Source organism: Podarcis melisellensis (assembly GCF_964234715.1).
Source record: "Podarcis melisellensis genome assembly, chromosome: 17".
In the NCBI taxonomy this organism is placed as follows: Eukaryota; Metazoa; Chordata; class Lepidosauria; order Squamata; family Lacertidae; genus Podarcis; species Podarcis melisellensis.
This window is the reverse complement of record NC_138534.1, coordinates 14,769,606-14,790,230: the sequence shown is the minus strand read 5'-3', so window position 1 is coordinate 14,790,230 and position 20,625 is coordinate 14,769,606. Positions and strand designations below refer to the sequence as shown.

General features: G+C 43.8%; 1 protein-coding gene across 1 annotated transcript in view; it reads left to right on the top strand.

Annotated features, from left to right (window-relative positions):
* Window positions 1-20,625, top strand: part of DENND4C (DENN domain containing 4C) — an 87,144-nt gene that overhangs the window by 6,241 nt on the left and 60,278 nt on the right. The window contains exons 2-3 of the mRNA XM_081893662.1: window positions 17,327-17,650; window positions 19,430-19,682. Of these exons, the coding sequence (XP_081749788.1) occupies window positions 17,346-17,650; window positions 19,430-19,682 (558 nt within the window). The 5' untranslated portion in view covers window positions 17,327-17,345. The remainder of the gene's footprint in view (window positions 1-17,326; window positions 17,651-19,429; window positions 19,683-20,625) is intronic.

The window sequence follows — 20,625 nt, the reverse complement described above, 5'->3', positions numbered from 1 at the left end:
CTTTTTATTTTTATTCTTTGTATATCATATTATTGTTTCATTGCTATGGCCGATGGCTGACACCTATAAAGATTCATTCATTCAAGCTCAGGCACCAGTTCTCAAAATGATTCGCTGGGATTGAATGGTTCAAATTGCCTAATGCAATGGCTGCTGCTAGGTGACAGTTTAGGGAGAGCTAAAGAGAGCTGAAAATGAGCAGAAATTATGGGATAGCTCTTCTTCTCTTCCCCTCTGCTTCTGCCTGATGGAAGGAGCATAAGAATCGAGGTGGTTAAGTCCAGTGGTTGTGGACAAATTCCGGCTGTAAATGATTAAGCTGATAAAAACAGGAATATATCCAGCCCTGCGAGATAATATTGTAAGTAATAATAGGAATAATAAAAAGGCGTGTTGGCAAGTTAGCTTTTAAGCTGAGGAGTGAGAGTAGCTTTGGGATGTTACGTTGTTTGCCAAGTGCCGCTGTTTTGGTCTGTTTGAAGCGGATGTGGATTGTGTAACATTGATATAAGTGAGTAACTCAGTTCATAGTATCATTTTTGGTTCCCGTGCACCAATACGATCATCCAGAGATCTAGTTTCTTGTTACCGTGTTGTGCTGTTGAGATGGTAAAAGGTAAAGGGACCCCTGACCATTAGGTCCAGCCGTGACCGACTCTAGAGTTGCGGCGCTCATCTCGCTTTATTGGCCGAGGGAGCCAGCGTACAGCTTCTGGGTCATGTGGCCAGCATGACTATGCCGCTTCTGGCGAACCAGAGCAGCACACAGAAATGCCGTTTACCTTCCCACCGGAGTGGTACCTATATATCTACTTGCACTTTGACATGCTTTCGAACTGCTAGGTTGGCAGAAGCAGGGACCGAGCAACGGGAGCTCACCCCGTCACGGGGATTCGAACCGCCGACCTTCTGATCAGCAAGTCCTAGGCTCTGTGGTTCAACCCACAGCGCCTTGCTAACAAATACACCTATCAGAAAATCTGGTGGCTTGGTACAGTAGAGGCTTGGTTTTAAACATTTGTGGAACTGCTACTCGTGTGTCGTAAAGGGATCTTGAACGGTGTAGTTTAAGGCTATTGGTAACAAAGGGAGAGAAACCGTTCAGGTCAGTTTTACGATACCTGTGAAACATGGCTTGGCCGTGTTAAATTCTTTGGATTGCCACATCAAGCTCATGGTCTTTCTGTTTCTGTTTTCCACCCTGAAATTAAGACCTGGCCAGTGTACAAATTAAAGCAGCAAAATCATGTGAGTGGGTGAAGAAGCCAGGCATGTCTGGATATGAAATGCTTTGTATGTTGCTGAGCCACTTGCCAGTCAGTGGGAAACACTGAGTTGAGACAACTTCCTACATTCATGTAATACAGTGGTACCTTGATTCTCAAACTTAATTCGTTTTGGAAATCCGTTCCAAATCCAAGGTGCGCTTTCCTATAGAAAGTCATGCAAACCAGCGAACTGTTCTGGACTTTTCATGACCATAGAATTGTAGTGTTGGAAGGGAATACAATTGCTTCTAGCAATTTCAGATCTAATGCGGTCAGAGGGCTCACTCAGAGCCCTCTTGCGCTAGTGGTGGCGAGAAGAGACAAGACAGAACAGCTTGCCAAATGCCCTGGCTGAAGAGCACATCACGTCCAGAGCAGGCAAGAACGTATTGTGAAACTGAAAGTTCATCCATGACCAACGTGGAAGGTGGCTGCTCAAAAGCTTTTGAACTCCAGTTGTTTTTACTGGACACCAATTTCAACTCCCCCCATGCATAGATAAATGGTGGCTCAGATCTTCACTGCAAGGAAATCTAAACCTCCCTGTTAGGAACACAGGGATAACAAAACTGACTTGAAAATGTCTTGTTGGCCATATTTTCTGGGAACCAGATTTTACTATAAGATCAGTATTGCACCGATGGGTTTTATATGAGCTTGACCACCCCACAATAGCACTGGTTTTATTGTCCTTGCTGCTAGTGGCGTTGATAGGTTTTAATCTAGTCACAGAATTGTTGACTTGTAAGGGATCCTGAGGATCTTCTAGTTCAGGGTTTCCCAAACTTGAGTCCCCAGCTGTTTTCGGACTGCTAGGTAGGGATGGTGGGAGTTGAAGTCCAAAAACAGCTGGAGACCCAAGTTTGAGAAATGCTGATCTATTGTGACCCACTTCAAAGCAGGAATACACAGCTGTCCCTTACGGGGATCAAACCTGCAACCTTGGCGTTATCAGCACCACACTCTAACCAACTGACCTATCCGGGGTCATGTTGAAGTATATATTCTTGTTTTATTTGGCCCCTATCTATAGGATGAGGACACGGGTGGCGCTGTGGGTTAAACCACAGAGCCTAGGACTTGCCGATCAGAAGGTCGGCGGTTCGAATCCCCGCGATGGGATGAGCTCCCGTTGCTCTAATGTACCAAGCCACCAGATTTTCTGAAAGGTGTATTTGTTAGCAAGGCGCTGTAGGTTAAACCACAGAGCCTAGGACTTGATGATCAGAAGGTCGGCGGTTCGAATCCCCACAACGGGGTGAGCTCCCGTTGCTCAGTCCCTGCTCCTGCCAACCTAGCAGTTCAAAAGCACGTCAAAGTGCAAGTAGATTATTAGGAACCGCTCCAGCAGGAAGGTAAACGGCGTTTCTGTGCGCTGCTCTGGTTCGCCAGAAGCGGCTTAGTCATGCTGGCCACATGACCCGGAAGCTGTACACTGGCTCCCTCGGCCAATAAAGTGAGATGAGCACCACAACCCCAGTGTCGGTCACGACTGGACCTAATGGTCAGGGGTCCCTTTACCTTTACCTTATCTGTAGGATGGGATAATACAGAAACTGAAATCTGCTTTCCCCCTACCCCCTACTCAGATCTCTCTTTACCTGCCTTTCTGCTCCCTTTTCTTGCTCATCTCAGACCAAACTATCGGCTGCCTGGCCGTTTGATCTTGCTGTTTTATTGCCATTTGGCTCTTTGCTACAGACAGGAAACCAGGCTTTTCAGTCTTCTGGCTGGTGAACATCTTATGTAACCAGTTAAGACTATGATTTCTGCAAAATCTGTTCCTCGCATATGTACAGACACACCAGAAATGCTGCGAGATTTTCTTTTATGCCTCGCCCAGTAATTCCCAAACAACGTATGTGCCGTGGGAAAACTGCTACCGGGCAGCAAGGAATCAATACTTTTGTGAGCCAGAAGAAGAAGAAGAAGAAGAGGAGGAGGAGGAGTTTGGATTTGATATCCCGCCTTTCACTCCCTTTAAGGAGTCTCAAAGCGGCTCACATTCTCCTTTCCCTTCCTCCCCCACAACAAACACTCTGTGAGGTGAGTGGGGCTGAGAAACTTCAAAGAAGTGTGACTGGCCCAAGGTCACCCAGCAGCTGCATGTGGAGGAGCGGAGATGCGAACCCGGTTCCCCAGATTACGAGACTACCGCTCTTAACCACTACACCACACTGGCTCTCAGCACCTCTCCACAGGAGAAGCTGAGTTCTGGGCACTGGTCTGTTTATCCTCTGCTGAGCCTGCTGCATCTTCAGAAAACGTCACATGTACCTCTGGTTGCAAATGGGATCCGTTTCGGAGGCCCGTTCGCAACATGAAAAGAACGCAACCCGTGCCTGCGCGTCTGTGCATATGCAGGTTGCGATTTGCCACTTCTGCGCATATGTGTGATGTCATTTTGCTCGTCTGCGCATGCGCGAGCGGCAATACCCGGAAGTAACCCTTTCTGGTGCTTCCGGGTCGCCGCGGGACGTAACCTGAAAAAAGTAACATGAAGCAAACGTAACATGAGGTATGACTGTACAGTTATGATTTTATTTGGTTTTTTTTATGTGAAAAGCTTTCCATTAATAGTAGACTGTAGAAGGAAAACAGGTGACTGCATTGGAGAAACAGGTTGTTCACAGCAGAACAAATGTAACTGCTTGGTTGGAGGAAATTGTGAGCCGCTTAGAGGCAAACGAAACACATGTCAGGTCTGGCAGGAAGTAGGGCTGGGCGATATATCACCAGCTAAACATCACAATATACTGATGTACAGTGGAACCTTGATTCTCGAACGGCTTAGTTGACGAACAAATCGGCTCCCAAACGCCGAAAACCCGGAAGTAAGTGTTCTGGTTTTCTAACGTTTTTTGGAAGCCAAAAGTCTGATGCGGCTACCGGCTATTGTTTCCGGGGCACCTGCACCAATCGGAAGCTGCGCCTTGGTTTTTGAACGTTTCGGGAGTCGAACGGACTTCCAGAATGGATTAAGTTCGAGAACCAAGGTACCACTGTATACTGATATATCACAATGTCTGAAATCAGGAGGGAGCTATGTGGAGGCTGGCTTCACAGTTTTCCCCACATCCTGATTTTTGCATCAGACATACACACAAACACACACATCATGATTTGTGATGTATTATTGCCAGGTCAGAAATGATGAAGCCGAAATCACGATATGCACTTGAAACTGGTTTTGGGTGATATATTGCCCACCCTAAAAGGTGTCATTCTCTCTGTTCTTCTGTGTCTTGCAGTTCAGCCTTTCTTAGTGTTTCATAGTAACTGTAGCCCTTCAATTTTGAGATATTACTTGGACTACTCTGTAAACCAGATTTTAATATCCATGTTTTAAAATGGTCCAGTTGTAATGCTAGAGTTTTCATATTGGAATATCTGATAAATGGAATGGCTCATCAGAGATGTAATAATGCATATAAATGTCTGAGGTATACAAATTCTAGTCATTTTTCGCAGCTAACAGTGAATTTAAAGTTAACTTCCCACTTTTTTCTAGTTTTTGGTTATGACCTTTTTTTTTTTAAAAAAAGGGGAGTCAATGTTCTTTGCTATATAACTGTTACTGACTTAAAAATGACAAACGTCTCTACTGTTGAAGGCATCTTAATTATTCTGTACCTAAATATTATTCTTGAAAATAAATAAAAATATCCAAAATGGGGAGAGGGACATGTTAATGTTGTCTCCACAGCTGCTTTTAAGACATCTGTATCTCTTATTACTTCCCTTCCAATGATTCATGTTTCAGTTTTGAATTCACCGGCATATCTTCTGCATATTGAAGATATCTTTGCTGTTAAACAGAGTGTTTATCATGGAAACGGTCGAAAGCATATGATGTGAATGACTTTCCCCCCATCTGGAGGTTGATAAGGCTCCGCTAACACACAGAAGAAAACGGTGTCAGAATGATTTGCAATTGCGTCTTGATGTTACTTCCACAAAGAAGAAAATACTGTAGCTTTTCTGCATTCCTATGGCTTTTACATTGTAGGGTTCGGAGTTTGTTTGGTGTGTGGGTTGTTTTTGTGTGTTTGCACGTCGTGTTCTAGTACAGTGGTACCTCGGGTTACATACGCTTCAGGTTACATACGCTTCAGGTTACAGACTCCAGAAATAGTATCTCGGGTTAAGAACTTTGCTTCAGGATGAGAACAGAAATCGTGCTCCGGTGGCGCGGCCGCAGCAGGAGGCCCTATTAGCTAAAGTGGTGCTTCAGGTTAAGAACAGTTTCAGGTTAAGAACGGACTTCCGGAACGAATTAAGTACTTTACCCGAGGTACCACTGTACTCATCTTCAGTTTTAGAAACTCAGATATAGAATCTAGGTGCCAAATGGCTCCTTAAACCAAGGCTACAGTCGCGGAAATGGAACGTCTAGTTGCCATTTTGGCGCAAGACTGCTCCATTGCCTTATTTTTCAAATGATGGACTGACTTGGATTGATTCTCAGTTAGACATCCGGCTAGTTCAGAGGACAACCTTGAGCTAGGTTAAGAGCTCTGAGAACTTAAAAGAAGAAAAGTCACTCGATTCAGGGACAGTTCACCTATATATTGGCCTAATCCAACTTCTTTTTTGTAATGGTGACCATTTGTAGCGATAATATTCTCCACAACTTTGAGCAGGGCATCGGGGTGGGATAAGTGACGACTGTTGCATTCGTACGGAGCCCCCAGTCATCTTACGGTCTATTGTCCCGTACACCACTAATCCTCTGCCATCAACCAGGTCCACCCTGGTAAAATCACTTCAGTCTCAGTCCGCTTCTCAATTAATAAAGAAGAGTGTATTTTATTTCAGACACAAACAAAACTCTTACGGCATTCCGAACATTGTTGCTCTTTACTTTCTTAGTCTTATTTCCCCCTCTCTATCTCTTCTACCTCACCACACTCAAGAACCCACTGCCCTAACTGTCTCTCTATTACCAACTCCTTTCCCAACCAGCCAACCCACTAAAACCAACCAACTACCCATCAACAACTCCCATCAAACTCCTCCCCCCAAACTCCTCCCCAAACTGGTTTTATAGTCCCACTGACTCCACCCCCTGGGTCCTGACTGTGCAACCTGTTTAACTATTTCCCCTCCAGCACTCTCTCATATATGTTAACGTCACAACGACAAGCGACAACTATTAACTATAACGTTGTTTTCAATTCCTGCTCAGACTGGTTTTGGTTCCTGAAATTTGTTCTGATTTTGCAGATAAAATATAACAGAATTATACAGGGTAGGGTATTAAGTGTGTGAAAACAGTCAAGATCCAGGGATCGCCAGGCAGGCACCTCCAGGTGGTCGAGACGTCAGGCTCCATCCTGGTGTCCAGGCATCTTCTCTTGGTCACAGTGGCTGATAGCCAGGTGCAAAATGCACCTAGCACCTGGCTAATTTCGAACACTGCTCATCTTGCTTCACAAGTATATCAAGTTTGATGACTTTAAATGGGAACAATAGTGTTTGCACACTCCTACTCGCAAACAGCAAATGGTTTGCTCAACATAACATCGTTTTGAAACACACTAGTAATAGTGAGGGTAGGAAAGGCTTGGCATTGTAAGGTTTCTTTTGCCGTGGTTGTGAACAGCCCAGCAAAATGGGAAAGGCTTGCTGCAAACCATTGATCTTTTCTGTGCAGGAGTCTAATATGCAGAAATGAGCCTGGTAACTTGTTAGTTTTCCTCCTCCTGGCTTGGTAATAGAATGTGTAACAGAAAAATAACCACCCACGTGGTTTAAATGTACTGCCTGGTTCAATGGAGTTGAAAATGTACTATTGCTAGATGGGGGGAAATGGTTCAAATAGGTTTTGACTTTGGAGATTACCTTTAGCTGACTATAGGTAAAAAGGGAAAGGTAAAGGACCCCTGGACGGTTAAGTCCAGTCAAAAGCGACTCTGGGGTTGCAGCGCTCATCTCGCTTTCAGGCCGAGGGAGCCGGCGTTTGTCCACAGACAGCTTTCTGGGTCATGTGGCCAGCAGGACTGAACTGCATCTGGCACAATGGGACACGATGACGGAAACCAGAGCGCATGGAAACGCCGTTTACTTTCCTGCTGCCTATTTATCTACTCTAGCTGGTATGCTTTCAAACTGATAGGCTGGCAAAAGCAATGGGAGCTCACCCTGTCGTGCAGATTCGAACTGCCAACCTTCCAGTCGACAAGCCCCAGAGGCTCAGTGGTTTAGACCACAGCCCCACCCATATCCCTTTTAGCTGATTATATCAGCTATTGTATACCATTTCCCAGAAAATATTTTAATTTGAAAGCTGGCTAATATATCAAATGGAAACTGCATTTTAGGACTGCTTGGGGGTGTGGATTCTGAGTCCTGGAAGCTGCATACAGCTGTCGTGGCTACGTATATTGTGGCATGATGCGAGGCCGACATGGTAGAGAGATGAATGCTTGCTGGCATTTTTCTTTGCACTGATTTTTTCCCCTTTTCCTTTTTTGCTTTGCTTGAAGATTTTGATGTGATGATTCAGTGGAAACCAACCTGACTCACGTTATAAACTTTTCATAAACATGAGACTATCATCAAGTAAAAATGAAACTGGTTCCCATAACTGCCATTTGTGGATTTGGGGGGGGGGAGAAGTAAATTTGGGAGGTGCGGTTCAAAGAACTAAAAAAATACACATTTTTACATTTGGGAATTCTCACTATGGACACAAGCAAGTTTGATTTCCATTCTCCCATCTTGCTATACTCCTTACGGTCTTGCACCCAAATTCCAAAGGTCTAAGTCATTTTTATTCTCTTTGAATTTTATCTGTGAGATTATAAATCTATTAATGTGTGGGTGGGTGGGTGGGTGGGTGCACCCTTCATGCGCAGGTGTTTTGATTGACTTAGAAACCATTCCTTATGTCTACTCAGAGGTAAGTCCCACTATATTAAATGGGTCTTACACTCAGGCAAGCAGCTATGGAATGGCAACCTCAGCTTCAAAAATGTGGTGTATTGGCTTACAGAAATGTAAAGTAATGGATCGGGTGTTTTGAATTGTTGTGCTTCATTTTTGTAAACTTCCCTGAGTTGTTGCTTTTAACTGAAGAGTACATACTAGAGATTTATACTAAATAATAGTAAGTTCTGTAGACCTTGTTTTGAGGGGTTTTTTCCTAGGAAAGAAAAACATTTTAGAAAGAATGTGTCACTCTGCACGTGTAGCAGTTTTTGTGGCTCTTGGCATTCCTAGCCTGCTTTTTGCCTGCTATAGTTGCACAGTGACATTCCAAACTTACTTATTTGTCACCCTATGATCTGAAATAGTTAAGTGGTTTAAAACAGGCTTCCTCAGCCTAACCTCAGCCCTTCAGATGTTTTTGGCCTACAACTCCCATGATCCCTAGAGAGCAGGACCGGTGGTCAGGTCTCAAAACATCTGGAGGGCCAAGGTTGAGGAAGCCTGGTTTAAAACAATTGAAAAGCCCATATAAAACATTTGACTACAACTACAATCCAACAAAACAGACAAACTGGAATAAAGAATTTAAAGAGTATGGCATAAATGCCATAATCTTCATGTGGTCTCCGTTGGGCCCGTGCAAATAGCGAAACATGCCTGGCACCTGGGGAATTTGATATAGTTGCCCCATAGCAGAAGTACTCTAGGAAGGCAGGGTTGTATAATGGTTAGAGTGTCAGACTAGCACCTGGGAGATCAGGATTCTAATCCTCACTGCCTAATAATAATAATAACAATAATCATAATTTATTTATACCCCACCCATCTGGCTGGGTTTCCCCAGCCACTCTGGGCGGCTTCCACAAAGACCAAAAATACACTAAGATGTCACACACTATGAACTTCCCTGAACAGGGCTGCCTTCAAATGACTTCTGAATGTCAGGTAGTTGTTAATCTCTTTGACATCTGATGGGAGGGCATTCCACAGGGCAGGTGCCACTACCAAGAAGGCCCTGTGCCTGGTTCCCTGTAGCTTTGCTTCTTGCAGCGAGGGAACCTCCAGAAGGCCCTCAGAGCTGGACCTCGGTGTCTGGGCTGAACAATGGGGGTGGAGACACTCCTTCGGGTATTTTTGAATATCGTGAAGCTCCTTGACATCTGACGGGAGGCGGGTGCCACCACTGAGAAGGCCCTCTGCCTGGTTCCCTGTAGCTTTGCTTCTCGCAATGAGGGAACCGCCAGAAGGCCCTCAGCACTGGACCTCAGCCCAATGGGTGACCTTGGAGTCAATCACAGCCTCTTCGCCGACCTCACTGGGTTCCTGTAGGGATTAACTGAGGAAGGGGGCGAACCACGTCTTCCTTGGAGAAAAAAGCTGCTTTAATGGATGCAAGTGATTTGGGGAGGAAGTCAACATTGTGCGCTTCCAAGCGTTGCGTCAGGGCAAGGATTTCAGATTCCTCCCCCCTGCACACACTGCTCAGGGGGTTCTCCCAGCTTCAGGGCCAATTTTGTAGGGTGTGGGAGGTGCCTAGGGGGAGGAGGGAGGTATCTCATATGATGTCAGCATAAGACATTGCTGGTTACTACAAACATCTAGTTAAATGCCATTGGGGGGGGGGAACGAACAGTTAACACTGCATCTCACTAATTGGCAGAAACCGTCAATTATAGACGACATATTTAGCCGTTTTTCTTCAGTAATTAAGATCCAAGATCCCTTTCCTGGAGGGCCCTATAATTTGTGGTTGTTTTTACCAAAGCTTTGTATTAGGGCATAAAACCTCACTAACAACGCTTTAGGTTTCCCTTTTCTCAATTTCCGCCACATTGTTAATTTCCTAAGGATGCATGTGAGACTGCAATTTTTCTACCCAGGAAGTGTTGTATTTGTAAATATTGGAACTGCAGGGAAGGATAATTCGTAGATCTGTCTCAGGTGTCTCCCCTTTGTTGCCCTTTTCTATTGGAACGTTTTGGTTGCAATAGAGGTTAGATCATTTAATGAAAAAGCCGGAAAGGAACTTACTTTTTTAAAAATGCTGACTTATAAAGTCTTCGTGCCAAGATTTTCTGCTGAAACCTGTCTGACGAGTCAGTGGGGTTTGCGTACAGCACAGTCTATGGGGAAGATGAATTAAAAACCAAAAAACCTGATTGAGGTGAATCATCACACCTTAAATTTAAGAAGTGATAATTCACCTCTGTCAAGTTTGCAATTAAAAAGTAAATGCTAATTGTGGTTCTTGTTAGGATATTTACCAGCTGTTCCGACGAATACTCGGTGTAGTCACTTTTCCCATTTCCTAGGGATAATATCGCCCTTTCCTTCAATTTCCGCTTGACACTGTGGAATCAGATACGTTCCATTTGACAGCTGTGAAAGTCATTGTTAGCTGTGAAAGTCGGTGTTACGAACATTTAGCAAGTAGTGAAATAGGATACAGCTGGTGTAAGTTGGAATTAATTTTTAAAATAAACCATTTCTTGTGTTACTGTGGCCTTTCCTACGGCTCCTCTATATTGAAGGAAGATTTTGTTTGTTTGTTATGTATGTGTTTTCCTGATAACATCCTCTAAAATAAACATTTTGGCGAATTAGTCCACTTATGTTAATAACTATTACTGTTATCTTTGTTATTGTAACTTCCTCAGACTAAATTTGCTTGTGCTCTGCCGTGAGGCTACGCAGGTATAGTCATACCTTGGCTCCCAACGCCTCAGGAGTTTTGGGTCCCAAACGATCGAAAACCAGAAGTGATGGTTCTGGTTTTTGAACGTTCTTTCAGAAGCTGAACGTCCGATGGGGCTTCCGCAGCTTCCGATTTGCTGCAGGAACTTCCTGCACGCTTTGGAAGCTGAACGTTTCGGAAGTCGAACAAACCTCCGGAACGGATTCTGTTCAACTTCCGAGGTGCGACTGTATCCCCCCCCCCAAAAAAATGCCCATTACAAAGTATCCTTTTGTAATATACTGAGACAAAACAGCTACTTAGTCTAAAAGAGAACAAGATCAGGAGGAAGACAAGGAAAGGAGAAACCTAAAGAAAGAGAAACTGAGAGAAGAGGAAAAGAAGGGGGGTGGATAAAGAAAAAGAAGAAATAAAATAAAAGGACTTCCTGTTCTCTGTCCTGTAGCTACATATCATATTCATTCCTTAAGAAAACAGTGGATTTTGTCAATCTTCAAATCCAGATATTACAAGTTGATTTTCTCTCTCACTCAGAAAGCCCATAAGAAATTTCCAGTTGTTAATAAATGTCAACTCTGTTCTCATGTTATGGAGCAAGAGGGTAAAGTAGGGAGGGGAAGAATCAGACCCTTCTGCCATGAGGGTAGAGAAGGAGGATTGTATCATTTCTTGTAGAATTTCCATATTGTCTGGAGTCTGCTTCTCTAGACAAGTCCAACCAGTTGCTTAATGCTAGCAGTTTTGTTGCATACTGAATTATGATAACTTGAAATATTTGGAAGCCAAGTTCTGTGGCATAATAAAGAACATAATGCGAATTGTTAAAAATGTGTCTCTTATAGGATTTAAGGAATGTGCAGTAATGGATATTTCCAAATACTTTCTCTTTCTTTTTGTCATAAACACACACACACACACACACAGTGCTCACGTTGGTAGGGCGACTTGGGAGTAGCTTGTTGAGTTTGTTTTGCTTTCACTAGGAAGAGGTAATTAAGTGTAATTTAATAAGAAGCTATTATGTTTCTAAATTAATGTAAATCAAGTGTTAACCTATTTCCAGGTTACAAAAGTTAGAGCAAGTGTTCTCTTAATAGGAAGTGATAGAAGAGAAGATGTCTACGTGGTGTAAAAATACCCTGGAATAAGCATTTTGAAAATTATTTGTATATGAGAAAGCAGCCTTGGTTTTGCATGCTATTCTGTTGCAGAGAAATATAACGTTAATGGAATCTGCATTTGTATTTGCTGTGAATGGACATGTTGGCCGTGTTTGGAGCCATCCCAGTTCTTATAATGTGCATTTGCTATCTCGTCGTAACTTTGCTCATAAGTTGGGCATTGGAAAGGACTGGTAGGATTGGGGTGAAACTATACTTTAAGCTCAGTGCTGGAGCAGAGAACTACTGCTGTTTTGGTTAAAATTAAAATATATATAAAAATAAAGTTAAGGGACCCCTGGACGGTTAAGTGCAGTCGAATTCAACTATGGGGTTGCGGCGCTCAACTTGCTTTCAGACCGAGGGAGCCAGCGTTTGTCCACAGACAGCTTTCCGGGTCATGCGGCCAGCAGGACTAAACCGCTTCTGGTACAACGGGACACCGTGACGGAAACCAGAGCACATGGAAACACTGTTTACCTTCCCACAGCATCAGTACCTATTTATGTACTTGCGCTGGTGTGCTTTTGAACTGCTAGGTTGACAGGAGCTGGAACAGAGCAATAGGAGCTCACCCCGTTGCACGGGTTCGAACTGCCAACCTTTCTATCGGCAACCCCAAGAGGCTCAGGGGTTTAGACCACAGCTCCACCTGTGTCCCTATTGCTCATCTATAGACTGGGTTGTCACTGGCGTGCTTTCAAACTGCTAGGTTTGGGTGGCGCTGTGGTAAACCACTGAACCTCTTGGGCTTGCTGATTGGAAGGTTGGCAGTTTGAATCCATGCGACGGGGTGAGCTCCCATTGCTCTGTCCAAGCTTTTGTGCATATATATATATATATATATATATATATATATATATATATATATATGAGAATGATATTAAACATGTTAGTGGTTATTGATGCTTTTGAATTATGGTGCTGGAGGAGACTTTTGAGAGTCCCATGGACTTCATGAAGATCAAACCTATCCATTCTGAAGGAAATCAGCCCTGAGTGCTCACTGAAAGGACAGATCCTGAAGCTGAGGCTCCAAGACTTTGGCCACCTCACAAGAGGAGAAGACTCCCTGGAAAAGACCCTGATGTTGGGAAAGATGGAGGGCACAAGGAGAAGGTGACGACAGAGGACGAGATGGTTGGACAGTGTTCTCAAAGTTACAAACATGAGTTTGACCAAACTGCGGGAGGCAGTGGAAGACAGGAGTGCCTGGCGTGCTCTGGTCCATGGGGTCACAAAGAGTTGGACATGACTAAAGGACAACAAGTTATTGAAGGACAATTCTACACAATTTGAAGCAGGAGTGGCTTGTTTGTTATAATCTGATGAATGTTTGTTCCCATTTGTAGGAATCTGTGTCTCTGTGGTACTTGCCCATTTAGTTATGATATATCTGTAAATATTGGAACCGCAGTTGCATGAATCTTCCTTATCTGTGTGCCCTGTTCACTGAGAGGTTTGTTTGTGTGTAAATAAAATAACCTTACACACACATACACACGCATATGTTTCAGTTACACATAGAGGAGTCAACTGGGGAGCATCCCATAGAAGGGCCTGGGCTGTGGCTTTGTGTGAAAGAAGAATGATGTCTTTTCTATCAAGAATTTAGGAGCATTAACTGCTAAGGGAGATCTTTCCTCTTAAGCAGGAACGGACTTGCCCCCTGCTGCCGGCCAAATAACCCTTGGTATGTCTGTTGAGGCCACCTGAGCAGAAGTAGAAAGACCTGAATGGGTGCTCTTTCACATCTTCAGAAGAAAGGGGTGCTAAAAATAAGGCTGGGAAATGTTTTAATTATCTCTTGCTAGATGTTGGCACGATGCTTGATGGGTTAATTCTACCAGTGCTTTGAACCTATTGGAGTTTTTGGTGAATAAATGGAACCTACTGGAGTTTTTGATGAATAAATTGAGAGAAGAGTCGCTGCTTTTGATGTCACATTGGAGCCAGTGTGGTTAAGAGTGGTGGACTCGTAGTCTGGTGAACCGGGTTTGCTTCCCCGCTCCTCCACATGCAGCTGCTGGGTGACCTTGGGCTAGTCACACTTCTCTGAAGTCTCTCAGCCTCACTTACCTCACAGAGTGTTTGTTGTGGGGGAGGAAGGGAAAGGAGAATGTTAGCCGCTTTGAGACTCCGGGTAGTGATAAAGCGGGATATCAAATCCAAACTCTTGTTCTTCTTCACAAAACTTGACAGTCAGTTGTATGTTTGAATGTGGGGGGAATCTTCAGTTTTATAACATACTGAGTCTTTAGTGTCCCCTGGTTGTAGTGTTTTGAAAGAGAGCAATACGCCTGTGACAACCCAGTCTGTATATCAGGAATAGGGACACAGGTGGTGCTGTAGTCTAAACCCCAGAGCCTCTTGGGGTTGCTGATAGGAAGGTTGGAGATTTGAACCGGTGCGACAGGGTGAGCTCCCATTGCTCTGTCCCAGCTCCTGCCAACCTAGCAGTTCAAAAGCACACCAGCGCAAGTACATAAATAGGTACCACTGCTGCGGGAAGGTAAACGGCGTTTCCATGTGCTCTGGTTTCCGTCCCGGTGTCCCGTTGCGCCAGAAGTGGTTTAGTCCTGCTGGCCACATGACCCAGAAAGCTGTCTGCGAACAAACACCGGATCCCTCGGCCTGAAAGTGAGATGAGTGCCGCAACCCCATAGCCACCTTTGACTGGACTTAACCTACCAGGGGTCCTTTGCCTTTACATTACCTATAGATCAGGGCTTTCCTAGAACAGAGGCTGCTTGCATTAACAGTTCCTTTATTTGATGTGATGCTTGCTCTTCTAAATCATTGTTCAGACGAGTCCCTTCTTGCATTAACAGTCATAGATTTGGACAAGAGCTACATAAGAGCCTCTAGCATCAGTCTGATAACTTGCAGTATTGCAGGGGGTTTTGAGATTTGAGGTAGAGATCACGAAGAAGAGCAGCGGGGGGAATGGTAGATTTTAGGGAAGACTTATTTCTGAGAGTTTCAGATGACTCCTTTCTGAGACACCATGGATAAATCTACAAGGAATAGAATAATTCCAGATTCATTCATGTTTAACAGTCGACAGTAGCCTCTATGCAGCATAGCAGTTTTGGGGATGGTTGGACAGGGAAAGCGGTTAACCGCAAATCGGTTAAGAGACTTTTGGTCTCAGGCCCGAAGAACAAATTACATAAATTATTGTGAATATTTTTAATGTGGTTTTAAAACAAGTGCTGCTGCAATTTGAAGGGTTAGAAGAAGCACAAAAGGTTTCTTTCTACACACACATACCATTTTTCTTTTTACAATTTAGAATATTCATTTAAACAACCTTAAAATATTAATGACTTCCCTTCTTCCCTTTCCTTGGTTCATTTTGCGTAGCATAAATCCCTGCATATTTTATATAAACTAAACCATTCACTATTCTATTACTTCCATCAAAACTTATTTACACCGTTGGATTTATCTTAAAGCTGCCAACGTTTTCAAGTGTACACAATTTCCCCCCATATATTCAATAAACATTTCCCAATCTCCTTTAAAAGAATGTTCTGCTTATTCTCTTATTCTATAAATTAGATCCACAAACTGCGCATATTCCATCAGTTTAAGTTGCCATTCCTCTTTGGTTTGGACCTTGCTCATTTTCCATTTTTGGGCTTAACAATACACGGGCCGCAGTTATGGCATACATAAGTAACCTTTTTTGACAACAGTGGAAAGGGTTAAGAAACCTCAGGTGTCAGAGCACAAAAGGTTTCTTAACCCTTTCCTCTGTTGTTTAACCCCCAAGCAAATATTTGCCTGTGATCTCGATTCTGAGCAAGATGGACCAATGATCTGAATTCATGTACCGTATTTTCCGCTCTATAAGACGCACCAGACCATAAGACGCAACTAGTTTTTGGAGGAGGAAAACAAGAAAAAAAATATGCTGAATCTCAGAAGCCAGAACAACAAGAGGGATCGCTACACAGTGAAAGCAGCGATCCCTCTTGCTGTTCTGGCTTCTGGGATAGCTGCACAGCCTGCATTCGCTCCATAAGACGCACACACATTTCCCCTTACTTAAAGAGCCTCTAGCATCAATCTGATAACTTAAGACTCTTAAGAAACCAGTAGGAGAACACTTCAATCTCCCAGGACATTCTATACAAGATCTCAAAGTAGCTGTTTTACTACAAAGGAATTTCAGAAATAGACTGGAAAGAGAAGCTGCTGAATTGCAACTTATTACCAAACTTAAAACCATGGAGAGACCTGGTCTGAACAAAGACATTGGATTCTTATCTCATTATACATGACAAAGCCATTTTTCACCTTCTCACCCCTTGCTTTTTCCTGTAAGACCTATTGCAGTCGTTAAGAGTCATCAACAGGCTCATCACAGCTATCTGCCAATCACCCATTCCCACCACCCTTCTGAGTAATACCTTTCCCCACCTTCTCACTATATAGAAGGGTCTGGTAACTTCTGTTTCAGTGTATCTGAAGAAGTGTGCATGCACACGAAAGCTCATACCAAGAACTAATTTAGTTGGTCTTTAAGGTGCTACTGGAAGGAATTTTTTTTTTTTTTTACTCTCTTAAAGTGAGTCTTATAGAGCAAAAAATACGGTAACTCAGCTTAATGTACAAGTTCAGGTTGATTCTTCTCTTCCTCCTCCCCCTCACCTTTTTTTTTTTTGCTGACCAAAAGAGATGAAAATGCATGCTTTCAGAATATGGATTGTGTTTTTTTGGGGGTGGTGGTGGTGGAATCAAATTAAAAGAGATAGAATTCCGGCACCCTTGCTGACAGAAATCTCACCATCAACATCATCTAGGTCAGGGGTCAGCAAACTTTTTCAGCAGAGGGCTGGTCCCCTGTCCCTCAGAACTTGTGGGGGGCCAGACTATATTTTGAAGGGGGGGGAGAACAAATTCCTATGCCCCACAAATAACCCAGAGATGCATTTTAAATAAAAGGACACATTCTACTCATGCAAAAACACGCTGATTCCCGGACTGTCTGTGGGCTGGATTGAGAAGACGATTGGGCCGGATCCGGCCCCCAGGCCTTAGTTTGCCTACTCATGCTCTAGGTTCTTTTGGGATGGTGAACATGCCTTAAGGGTTGATTCATGTAATAAATGACTCTCCTGTTATTCTCTTACCTATGCAATTAGAAGAGACCTACCATCTTCCTTCAGAATCATGTGTGCTTGGAATAATTATTACATTTTTGTTTTGTTTTTGTTTTTAAAAAGATGGTTCTTAACCTGATTTCCATTCATCTTTTGCAGGAATCCCCCCAGCACAAATATGATAGAGGATAAAGGCCCAAGAGTGGTGGACTATTTTGTAGTGGCTGGACTCACAGATACGTCAACGCTTCTGGACCAAGAAGTAAATCGCTCTGAAACAAAGTCGGTTGGCCCCAAAGCTCCCATCACTGATCTTGCTATCATCATCAAGTCAGCGGGAGAAACCGTTCCCGAGGGATACACCTGTGTCGAAGCAACCCCCACAGCACTTCAGGCCAACCTGAACTATGGGAGTCTCAAAAGTCCGGAGCTCTTTCTGTGTTACAAGAGAAGCAGGGACAAGCCGCCTCTTACAGACATCGGGTGAGCAGTGTTATGGTGAAAACAGAAAATAATAATAATTTATTATTTGTACCCCGCCCATCTGGTTGGGTTTCCCCAGCCACTCTGGGCGGCTTCCACAAAGACAAAAAATACACTAAGATGTCATTAAAACTTCCCTGAACAGGACTGAATGTCTTCTGAATGTCAAGTAGTTGTTTATCTCTTTGACATCTGCTGGGAGGGCGTTTCACAGGGCGGGCGCCACTACCGAGAAGGCCCTCTGCCTGGTTCCCTGTAGCTTTGCTTCTCACAGTGAGGGAATCGCCAGAAGGCCCTTGGCGCAGGACCTCGGTGTCTGGGCAGAATGATGGGGTGGAAACACTCCTTCCGGTATCCTGGGCTGAGGCTGTTTAGGGCTTTAAAGGTCAACACCAACACTTTGAATTGTGCTCAGAAACGTACGCTTGGAAAAGGACCTGTTGTTGAGCTGCATCAGTGTGGGAGATAAAATTGTGGTTTTGCTTTTTAAAAAATAAATAAAAAAGACCTTCAGGATTGGAACTCTTGACAGTCTGTCCTATCCAAAACTCTATGTGTTTGAAAGAATGCAAGTGCAGTCATACCTTGGATCCCGGACACCTTGGTACTCGGACGTTTTGGCTCCTGAACGCCGCAAACCTGGAAGTGAGTGTTTGTGAACGTTTCTTGGAACCCAAACGTCCGATGGGGCTTCTGCGGCTTCCGATTGGCTGCAGGAAGCCAATCAGAATCTGCACTTTGGTGATGTTGTGTGTTAGGTCATGATGTGTGCTAGGGCTGGGTGATATACCGTATTTTTCTCTCTATAAGATGCACTTTTCCCCTCCTAAAAAGTAAGGGGAAATGTGTGTGCATCTTATGTAGTGAATGCAGGCAGGAGGCTCTGTCAGCGCTCCCTTTAAAGAGCCGCGTGGAGCGTGTGCACAGCTCCTGGGGGCTTTTCTCGAGGAGGGAGAAGGGCTGCCCTTCCCCCACCTCCCAGAAAAGCCCCCAAGAGCCGTGCTCCCTTTAAAGAGCGCGTGGCTCTTGCGGGAGGAAAGCCAGTGGGCTTGCTTTTGCTGAAGCCAGAAGGGCAAGAGGGATCGGTGCACACCTATCCCTCTTGCTCTCCTGGCTTCTGGGATAGCCCCGCAAAACCTCCTGAGCAAAGATGGAGGAGTGCTCCCTCTTAGCTCAGGATGCTTTGTGTTCCTTTCTTATTTCTTGTTTTCCTCCCCTAAAAAATAGGTGCATCCCATCATCCGATGCGTCTAATAGAGCAAAAAATACGGTATCATCCAAATCCTGGTGTGAAATCCATATTGTGATATCAGTTTCATCTTTCTTTTTGCCTGGCAATATATAGCAAATCATAATGTGATTTTTGCATAGCGCGCGAGCGCACGCACGCACGCACACACACACACACAAAATGTGAGGAAAACCATGAAGCCATCTCTCAATTCCTGCAGCCCCCATTAACTCTCCCGGCTTAGCTCTCTGGGCAGCGAATCACAAAAACAGGTGCTGGCAAAATTACGATGTTTAGCCAGTGATCTATCACTATGTTTAAAGCCACATATCACCCATCTCTAGTTTCTACAATGCTCTTCGCAAAAACATCTTCACGGAAAAGCAACAGTCAGTGGGAATTCTTTCAGTATTCCTTGAGAATCATTATTTGTGCTTGAAAGGGATCCTATTGAGAAGGGTATATAATTCTATAATAGTGCACTGGCAAATAATTCCATACTGTGTGTGTGAAACGTTCCTGTGTCTGTTATTCCTCCCTGCTTGCAGAGTTTTATACGAAGGGAAGGAACGCTTGATCCCGGGCTGTGAGGTGATCCAGGCTACTCCCTACGGCCGTTGCGCGAACGTCAACAACAGTTCGGCAAGTTCCCAGCGAATCTTCATCACCTTTCGGAGGGCTCCCCCGGTGCGACCCCAAAACTCCTTGGCCGTTACCGACATCTGCGTCATTGTAACCAGCAAAGGAGAAACCCCGCCTCATACATTCTGCAAAGTCGATAAGAATTTGAATTGTGGCATGGTGAGATTAATACGTTGTCGTCTGAAACTTTGGCTTTGTAATGGGGTGAGGGGGCAGAAATGCTTTGGGGACTTGTTGCTTCTGCTAAAAAATTTTCCCCAATAATAATAATAATAATAATAATAATAATAATAATAATAATGTATTTATTGCACTCTTACCTAGTGTACTTAACTCTGAGTACAGTTTGCGCCACTTCATTTTCCACAGCTCTGTATTTCTTCCTTCTTCCACTTCTGCTGCCAGAATCCATATCTATGAGATAGCCAACTTCTCTCTCTCTCTCTCTCTCTCTCTCTCTCTCTCTCTCTCTCTCTCTCTCTCTTAAGAACAGGGTAGGAGGGAAGAGTTGAACTTTGGAAGACTGCTGGTGTTATAGTGATAAAAAGTAGCTTTTACTTTTGTCATGAATAACAGCTGAGCTATTAAAGTGGAAGTGAAAGAAGTTGATTTTACTGTTGGCGTTCTTCGTTTGTGAGTTATAAGCCAGTTGCAAAAGTCCCTAGTGCCTTAAAAATAAATATATTGCTGTGTTTCTGGTGATATACATGAAAGTAAAACGCCTTTTCAAAGTTGTTTTTCAGATAATGCTACTGAAGTGTAGGCACAGGGTCAGTAGAATCCAGTTTAGAACATATTGGTGTGGGGTTGAATTTTAGCACTTTTCTGAGTCCCTGAAACTGTACCATACAAGACAGAGCAGAACTAGTCTTTCCTTCCCTTTTTACCACAAATATACAGATCAGGAGTGAAGCGGGAAGAGATAAAACACTATGCTGAGATACTTTACATGTCTATTTTCATAAACGGAGGCCGTTCTAAATAGGGTAAATTGAATGTATTGAATAGCATAGGCTATAGACTATAGACTATAGCAAAGGTGAATATGGAAACCATGAAAGGGGAGGACAGGAAAGTCAGTTGATAAAGTAACTTATGGTTT